The sequence below is a fragment of the Zalophus californianus genome, chromosome 1 (assembly GCF_009762305.2).
Source record: "Zalophus californianus isolate mZalCal1 chromosome 1, mZalCal1.pri.v2, whole genome shotgun sequence".
Taxonomy (NCBI): domain Eukaryota; kingdom Metazoa; phylum Chordata; class Mammalia; order Carnivora; family Otariidae; genus Zalophus; species Zalophus californianus.
Window position 1 is genome coordinate 20,940,432 of NC_045595.1, and position 9,020 is coordinate 20,949,451.

Below are 9,020 nucleotides of genomic sequence, written 5' to 3' on the forward strand. Positions count from 1 at the left end.
GGATGCCTGAGAACGCATACTTCTCACCCCTCTGGTCACAGGCTCTTGGGCCCAGGTTTGGTTAGGTCCTCCCTCCTACCACAGCCTAGCCTATAAATCTTTGGCCAGCAACCACAGGACAGTTCATTTCTTAGGAGAGTTTTATTCACTGATCCAATATTTACAGGGGCCAGAGAAGTCAGGCTGTGCTCAGCACAGAGGTGGCTTCTACACTGGCCAGCCATCCCCTGCCCCAGTCACTATGTACAGATAAGGGGCCTGCTTAGATCACCTTCAAAGCCATCTGGCAGAGTCCCTGGGGCTCTGTTTGGGGCCCGAGCTCCAGAGACAGTGCTGGGCCCACTGCCCCTTGGCATTAGGCCCTCGGGGAACACGGGGGCTCCAGCTGGTTGTCTTAGTCCTGCTGCCCTCCACCCTGAGCGCCCTGCAGAGGCTGAAGAAGCTGGCGTGGCACGGAGAGCCAAGAGGAGTCAGCTTCCTGCAAGCAGCCCTGTCTCTGCTATCCCTAAGAGGAGGGAGACATGGTTAATACTGAGGGGCGGGGCAGGGGCTCCTCTGAAGCCCAGGCTCCAGGGTCAGAGCGCAGGAGCCCAAGGCAGGCCCATTGCCAGGGCTACAACACTGAAGGCAAAGAGCCCAGAGCCTTGCTGCAGAGAGCAGTCTTGACAAGCATGGCTGAAGCCAGGGCGGGAGTTTACAGGCCAATAAACAGCTTGAATACTTCTCTTTGCTCAGGCCGTGGGACCCCAGCGGGCTGCTCATTCCACCCCTACTAGGACACCCCGCTCCCAATCCAGCCCAGCAGCCGGGTCCCTGAGTTTGGAGCTCTCCCGGGAGGAAGAACAGACCTGGCTTCCTCACAACAGGGACGACTGGTGGCTGGGGCTAGAGTGCGGGGCCCAAATGCCCACCCAGGCCCCCAGCTGGGACCCTGCAGTCATGACTCCAGCATGACGCAGGGACCTGGGCCCACCAGGATGACAAGTGTTGGAAAGAACGCAGTCAGGAAGCTGGCTTATGTCAACACAGTGGTGGCAAGATGGGGTCAGAGCCCAGAAAAATAGACGTCTCTGTAGGTAAAATATATACTCTACTGCCGAGGCGGAAAGGCCAGGTCCTGCCACTCCACAGCCGGCTGTGGAGGAAGCCGCAGCACCTCACTGTGCCCCAGCTCCAGCTGCTGCTTCCAGAGCACTATGGGGCTGCCCTGCCCTGCCAGGCCCTGGGGCACAGTGCACGGGCTCCAGCCTGGCTCCCGCTGCCAGGGGCTGAGCTCTCTGGCTGGAACTTTTCAGTAATACTGGGAAGAGGGGGAGTGGGGCGGGGAAGGGGCCCCTGCGGGGGCCATGCGGCAAGAGCGGCTGCAGAGTACGGGCCAGCAGTCCTCACTGGCGCTTGGCCTTGTAAGGGCGTGAGCGTTTCCGCCGGTCAGGCTTCCGCTGCTTGTGGAGCCGGCCGATGCTGACCCCTTGGCGCCGCCGCACCGAGATGTTCTGTTCCACCAGGTTGGCCAGCATGCCTGCAAAGAGGCCGAGGCCCTTGAACAGGTGGCTGGATGCACAGCAGCCACCTGCTCCATGGGCCACAGCCTCAGGCCAGGAGCTGAGGCTCTCCCGGCCCTCCCTGGGCCCCCCGGTCTGCTTAAGCCCCAAGATAGGCCTGAGGGACATGGCCCTCGGCAGGGCATATGCCAGGTCAGCTGTGGCGGTAAGTGCCCTCACCTTCCTGGGCCAGCATGGAGATGAAGGTGCAGATGAACTCATCATAGTTGTGGGTCCTCCTCTGGTCGTCGATCTGCGGGAGAGAAGGATGAGAGCACCGCAGCCCAGCTCCCCGGAGCAGCCACCAGCTGGCCTCGGGAGGTCCCACGTCTGGGAAGACAGGGGCAGAGGACCAGCCACTGGAGGGATGACCCACCTTGAACTTCTTCCTCTTCTCCACCTCCTCCTTGAGGCAGGCCTCATAGTTTGCGATCTCTGCCTCCACACACTTCAGCAGTGCCAGCAACTCCTGCCAAAATCCCGCAATGCAGCCCTGAGGAGGGCTGGCCAGCATCCCAGTTCCCCCACCAGGAGGCAGCTGGAGGCAAGGACGAGCAGCCAGCGTCCACAGAGCCTACCAAGGCCCCGACAGCTCCCCAACCCAGACAGGCTTCCTGGCGCCTGGCTTCCGCCACGCACCTTTACGCCAGAACCCGCAGGCCCCAGCCCCTGGGCGGCAGTGCCTCAGGCCCCTCCCTCTGGCCAGATTAGAAGAGCAAGCCACAAAGGGACTCACCTTGGGAGAGTACTTCTCTCCGCTCAAGGGCTCACCAGGCCTGGCCAAGCCAGGCTTCTCTCTGCTGTCCACAGCCTCCGCTACCTCCTTCTCTTCTGGGCTGCTGGACCCCTGGCTGCCTTGGCTTGGTCGGCTGCTGGGGGAGGAGCCCTTCCCACCCTCTGGGAAGAGAAGGCACGAGAAGACCCCTCAGAGTGCAGGCCACTTGGCAGTCACTTGGCCACCCCCCGCTCTCCCCCAGTGCACCAAGCGGCCAGTGAGCCAGTCCCGGGCGCACCTGTCAGTGCCAGGGGGCTCAGCACCCCGTCCTCAGCCAGGTGCAGCAGGCCCGTGCTGACGACAGGACCCAGGTCGCGTACAGCGCGATTGTAGCGGATGCAGTCAACACGCAGCAGGCCGTCATCCTCTCCGAAAAGCACCTTGGAGATGTGGGAGGTGACCGGGCTGGAGGGCCGCGTCGGGTTGGCTGAGCGAATGGGCGACCGCAGCGGCGAGTTGAAAGCGCTGCCAATCTCGGAGGCCGTGTCAGTGCTCTCGTTGCTGGGGGTGGGCGAGGGCTGTGAGTGTGTGGGGGCTGCCACGGCCGGGCTGGCCGCGCCGCTGCTTGTCTTGATGGACAGAGGAATCGAGAGGTCTTTCTGGGACTCTTTGAGCTTCTCAGCCAAGACGTTGATGGTGTTGGGCTGCAGCACTGACAGCTGCCCATCCCCAGAGCCGCTCAGTGGCCCCGGCTTCCCTGGGCCCTTCCGCTTGTACCTGGGGGTCGGGGGTGCCGAGGAGAGGTGAGCCAAGGGAAGGGGCCAGGTGACCCCGCCCAGCAGTGCCCAGAACAGCCCTGGACGCGTCCTGGCCCCCAGGGACTGACGCTGCGGCTCCTCACACTGGACCCAGCAGCCTGACCTGGCCGTGCTGAGCCTGGCTCCCTAAGCTCCAAAAGCCACAGCCACATACTCTCAAAGGCCACCTCTACGCCAGCCGCCTCACTCTGGCCTTCTGACAATGCCGTGCCCTGACAGGGCTGCACCCCGCCCCATCTCCTCCATCCCTGCTTCATCCAGTCCTTTGAGGCCTAGCCGAAAGGCCACCTCCCAACAGGACAGGCCTTGTTATCTGGGGAAATGTCTTCAACACTCCCCCAAGGCCTCCTGGAGTCCTGGGGACCAGGGATCTGGAGTCAGCCCTGGCATGCCAGCCTCCCCCAGGTGCTCAGTGTTCTACGCTTTGGGCAACCTCAGACATGGGTTGGAATAGTCAAGATAGGATCTGCAGCACTCGAGCCTCTAGCCTTCCAGAGCCGGGGCTGACCGGATGGCAGAGTTGGTGTTCTGCACGTCGTCTTCCTCATCATCCTCATAGTCGTCCTCATCGTCGGAGTACTGCTGGGGGGGGCGGATGGGGACTCGGCTGCGGCCCACACCTGCTGCCAGGTCTTCCTCCTCCTGAGGCAGAGACCGAGGGCAGTTGTAAGCAGGGACCAGTCGGCCCGGGCTGGACCCAGCTCTCACGGCCAGAAAACCAACACGGCTCTCCAGGTCGAGTCCACCGAACCCCAGGTGTTCCGAGCCCACCCGTGACTCCTGGGGAGGCTGCTGCCCACCTAAAGGCAAACTGAGCACCCTGAAACACGTGCCTTTATTTTGCCAGCAAAACCTAACTCATTGAGTGGTACCGGGAACATGCCCTAAACATCCTGCCCCACTGCTGTGTGAGTGGACTGAAAGTTGGGAGTTCTCTCTGCCTCTCTAAGCCCCTGTGGGGGCTTCTTGGGTAGCAGAGAGACTTGGCCACCTAGGCGGTACAGGATCAACACCAACGAACCACCTAAGGAAACGGCTTGTTGCAGCCTCTCAAGAAAGTACCAGAGGGGCTTGGGCAAGGATGTTCCCAGCTCACCTGCATGGGGGACTTGGCATAGTTGTGATTGTCCAGAAAGGCCGGCAGCCGCTGAACAATGGGAGTGGGGTTAGGAGGAACCCCGTTGAGGCTGCTCCCGGGAGGCTTCACCACCAGCTTGGGTTTGCTGGGAGGGCTGTGGGTTGGGGCTTGGGGGCATGAACCAGCCACCTCCTCCACACCATCTGAGAGGACAAGGAGCACAGGCGGGACCTTCAGCCAGATCCCCAAGAAAACCTGTCCCCAGCCCACCATCTCCCCAGACATAGCACAGCTCCCTCCTCCCTTGCCAGAGAAGAACAGATGCACTAGCTAACGGGATGAGAGCCCGCAAGCTCTAGGTCATGGGCTCACAGCAAGACGAAGGATGAGATGGAAAAAGGGAGGGAGGGAGACAGAAGCAGAAAAAAAGAAAAGCCTCTTAAGAAAACCAAAAAGGGAGTATCTATTATAGAGAAGGTTCAGGAACTGTGGTGATGTCAGCCCTTTACAGGTACCTTTCTTTAGGGGATGACTGCTCTCCCGCCATGATCCGAGGGGAGAGGGCTGCAGGCACCAGGGCCTCAGGCCTCCCAAAGGAGCCTCTGAACCTCTGCCCAAGTGTATCCATACAAAAAGACCTGCTCTGCTTGGGCCTCTCAGCTCAAGCTCTGAGGCCAAGGGGAGGCGCCAAGATCCCTGGTACCTGTGTGAGTGGCCTCAGAGGCAGCTGCAGCCCTGCTTGCCTCCAGCGCCAGGGGGGACTTGCTGCTGGCTGGTTTGGACTCCTCGGGCAGCTGTGGCTCCTGAGACTTGTGGGTCTGAATCAGCTCTGGCTGTGTTACCCTAATCAGCTAAAAACAGAATCCAAGGCTCAGAGTCGTGAAAGCAGACCCAGCCGCTCGCTTGGATAGCAGAGGGCCTTGGTTCTACCCACTCGCTCACAAGGAAATACAACAGCTGAACCCAAGCCTCCTTTTAGAAGCGATTGCCCCTCTCCACCCCAAGTCCCAGCTTTCCCACAAGGAAAGCAAAGGAAAGGAATGGTCAGGTGAAGCTCAACACATCCATAATAAAGAGTGACCTGGGAATCAGAGACCACGCCCCAGTTGGGGGAAGAGGGATGGCGGGAGGGGTCCCCACCTGCTGCAGGGCCTCCAGTACTGTCTGACGGTTCACCTTCAGCACATGCAGCCTGGCCTCATACTTGATCCTGCGGTCGGGCACCACCGCCATCAGGTTGAAGCGGATGTCATGGTAGGGCTCCCTGCAGTCACAGCCGCAGCCGTGAGAGCAGCTCCCGCCCAGCACCGCCATCAGGTTGGGACAAACAATCTGGCAAGGCCCCCCGCAGTCACAACTGCAGCCACAGGCACAGGCCCCGCCCCGCCCGGCGGGCAGCAGCCAGTAATGCACGCCAGGCAGCTGAGTGCCAGGCAGCTGAGCGGGTGCCTTCCAACGACCTGCGTGAGGGGCCTATCAGCAAGTGAGCCAGCACATCTGGGCCACCTAGGGCTCCACCAAGGCCTGCCCCTCCCCAGCCTGTCCCAAAGCAGGCCATAGGCAGCCTGGGCGGGAAATAGGGCAAAGGAGTTGGAAGCCCAAGATCTAAGCTTGACCTGGCCAGATTCATCATGTGGCCTTGCACGAGTCATCTGACCCCTCTGCTTTCCCTTTTCTGTGTCCTTCCAACAGGGGCACAGCTCCAGAGGGAAGGGCAAGCCCAGAGCCCTTACCCTGCGGTGGCGAGGCCGATTCGCTCCATGATGACCCGCCGGGCCTTGTCTGTCCACTCCTCATCCTCCCCCCAGGGCCCTAGGGAAGACCAAGATGAGGAGTCAGCAGGTGGGAAGCCCTGAGTTTGGGCAGGCCAGGAGTGGGAAGGAAGATGGAGAGGTGGTCAGGTAGTACGGTGCAGGGTGCCATCCAGCCAGAGACGGATGCCCTCAACACCACCCCCCTGCCACTGGGTCCCCAAACACCTGAGGACCCTGAGCCCTAGCTCCCTAGAAGGTAAGCAGAAAACCCCAATGGGTCCCTACCATGGTCAATGGGGTAGACCTTCAGCCCATCCAGCTCGAAAAGCCGTCCCGTGATAGGCACATAGCTGACAAAGTGGAACGCCTCCATTGTCCGCACGGCACTAAGGCCATTCTGCTTCTCGGGGAGGTGGCGTGGCTCAGGCCTGGGGAAGGACATACTCAGGGCCCGGAATGGGACAATCCTTCCCCCCCCTGCCCCCACTCCCATCAGCTCCCACGGCTCCCACACACCTGGCATGGCTATTATGTGCCTTGGCCAACTCTGGGGCATTGCCAATCGCATATCCTTTGCTCTAGAGAAGGAAATAAGACATCAAAACAATTTCTCAGGTGGGCCTCTGGGCAGGAAGCAAAGCTCTAGAGAGAAGGCCTGGAGGCATTCCAGGAACCTGAAGCAGCATAGATGGATTTTCCTGAAAGGTTAGTAAGGACAGAAAAGAACTCCGGAGCCCCAGAAGGATGGGGTTAGTCTTGCACGGTAATGAGTGGACACTGGAGAGCAACGTGGCCTGATACAGACCTGACAAAGAAATTCCTAACATAGTGTCACTTAAGGAATGTTCCTTTCCTCCTTAGGTCTTTCCTGACAATTGAGCTTAAAATTTAAGGGTCAAACATAAGGTAAATCATTTGAAAGAAAAGGGCCTCATAGTATCATATGCCATATGGTAGCATTACAAGTAGGCCTGGGAGTCAGATCTGCCCAGCAAGCTGTGAGCCAGGATTGAGGGACTGCGCACGGCCTACCTCAGGGCTGAAGCCTTTGGTGAAGTCCTTCATGCGACTCAGTGTAGGCCCCAGGTCCACATTGCTGCAGTTCAGGAGAACGCTCAGCAGGGCATGAGTGGCACAAGAGTTGGGGATCAGCTGTGAAACCCAAGAACAGTCACTCATACACAGCATACCTACCCCAAGCCATACTCACTGAGAACGGGGACCCAGAGAGGGGCAGTCCTATCTGAACAACAAAACTCATCAGCTCTCCTCATCTCCACCCAACATTTGTTCATTCAACTAAATACCCACCAGATGTCTGGGGACATGCAGAGGGGACTCAACACCAGCCTGCTCTAAAGATACACCCTTTTGTAATGAACTAAGAGCTCAGTTCCTTCTGCCAGGGGACTTCTCTAACCGCCACTCCTGGTATCTGCCTATCTCCTCCTCCTGCCTTCCCCCACTTCCACTTCCCAGCAAAGACAATGGCAGCATCCCACCCTCCAGACGCACACAGAGCCCAGCAGACCTGATGGGCAAAGAACATGTTATTCACAATATCATCATCAATCACAGACGTATCATCCACCAAGGTAGACACCTTGCGACGGGATCGGCGTTCTTCGATCCATTTGAACAGGAAGATGAATCCATACACTGGGCTGGGGAAAGTAAGGGGCAAAGCTAAACCAGCCAAGTGGGGGAAGGCAATCAGCATCCCCTTTCTTTTCCTGCCTATTCCCCCCGCACTGTGTTACAACTCAGGTGCCCTTTCCGTGATCCCACCTCTACCCTCACTTCTTTCCAACAATGCCTAAATTGGCCCTGAGCCCTCACACCCAGAAGCCAGAGTCAAGCATCTGGCTGTGATGCTCCGGAATACCCCATGTCCTCATGAAGTCTAAGGTTTTTGGAGAAGAGATGAAAAGCTGGAGTCCACGGCCCACGACAAGGTGGGAACAGAAGGTAAGGAAAGAAAAAAAAACTCTGATCGAGGAATTTAAACACTAATTCTCACTGTGAACCCCAAGGCCTGGGCCCCAGTGCAGTGAAGAAACCAAATGAACACCTAGATCAGTCCCTTTTTTCCTAGAAGATAAAAACAGACCTCTCAGTTCATGCACTGTAGTCACTCCACACCTCTATTCTGCAGGACGACCAAGACCCTGAGGCTAGTCACCCTAGAGGGGCCTTGTCAGATGCCACACACCAACCAATCAATACAAGACCTTTGTGAAGGGATTAAAGCCACCGGCACACGAGTACATGAAAACTGTAATTAATAAATTACAGCAGGCACTGTGTGACCTGGGTCAAGAGAAGGGGCTGCCTTCCTGCTACAAGACCAGAAAAGGCAGCTGAACTGTACTCCAAAGGATGGTTAGATTTGTACAGGGGGAAAGGGATTACTACATAAAGGGAAGTGCTGAAGGAAGACTGGGAGAAAACAAAAATATCAGCTTAATGAGGAGGGCACCCAAAGATCAGGGATGCTTCCATGTATGAGATTTTATAACTTGGGATTCCTACACTACCTCCCTTGAGGGGCACTCCTCTCCTGGCCCTCCCCTTGCCCTCGGGGTGTAAGGGAAGACCCTGGCACCAAGCCACTCACCCCTGACATTTGCTCTGAAGGTCATAGATCTCCTCCACCTGCACCCCTTTGACACCTGCGATCGGGGAAGGAAAGAAGTCGGGAAGGGCAGCCCCAGGCTGTAGAGCGAGGGCACAGGAATGGGCCCCCACAGCCCGGATCCGGCGGGTAGGAAAGGCTCTTACCGAAATCTTCCACCAGGAGGGTGAAGAGGCCTGGGTGGGGCGACAAGAGGAGCAAGTGGTGGTCAGGCGGGCGAGTTTCGGGCCCACCCGGCCTCCCCAACCCCCGGCCCGCCCAGCACCCTCCTCACCAGGGTCGCTCTCCAGCTCCAGCCAGCCCTTATTCATCTTCCCGCGGGGCGGCCCCTCAGCGCCATGTCCAGGCCCTCCCGACCCACAGCCGCCCGCGCCGGGAGCCCCCGCCGCCCCGGGGCCCCTAGCCCCACACACAGACAACGGGCCCAGTTGGCGTCACCCGCCCGCGCCGGCGACACTACGTCACCACGGCGCGACGTT

At 58.9% G+C, this 9,020-nt stretch overlaps 1 protein-coding gene across 4 annotated transcripts; it reads right to left on the reverse strand.

Moving 5' to 3' along the window:
* Positions 1-132: 132 nt before the first annotated feature.
* Positions 133-9,005, reverse strand: BAP1 (BRCA1 associated protein 1). Of its 4 annotated transcripts, none has more exons than XM_027586922.2 (17): positions 8,816-9,005; positions 8,688-8,717; positions 8,524-8,578; positions 7,510-7,570; positions 6,939-7,058; positions 6,423-6,484; positions 6,192-6,334; positions 5,886-5,964; positions 5,293-5,416; positions 4,856-5,003; positions 4,171-4,355; positions 3,583-3,716; positions 2,555-3,033; positions 2,278-2,438; positions 1,918-2,010; positions 1,722-1,794; positions 133-1,519 (listed from the first exon to the last, which is right to left on the reverse strand). In XM_027586922.2, the coding sequence occupies exons 1-17, from the start codon at positions 8,850-8,852 to the stop codon at positions 1,386-1,388; spliced, it is 2,118 nt and encodes a 705-aa protein (XP_027442723.2). In that variant the 5' UTR covers positions 8,853-9,005; the 3' UTR covers positions 133-1,385. The 4 variants fall into 4 exon arrangements, with proteins under 4 accessions (XP_027442723.2, XP_027442722.2, XP_027442721.2 ...); XM_027586921.2 differs by having other exon boundaries at positions 5,293-5,362; positions 7,438-7,570; positions 8,816-9,003; XM_027586920.2 differs by having other exon boundaries at positions 7,438-7,570; positions 8,816-9,002.
* Between the last annotated feature and the right edge of the window lie 15 nt (positions 9,006-9,020).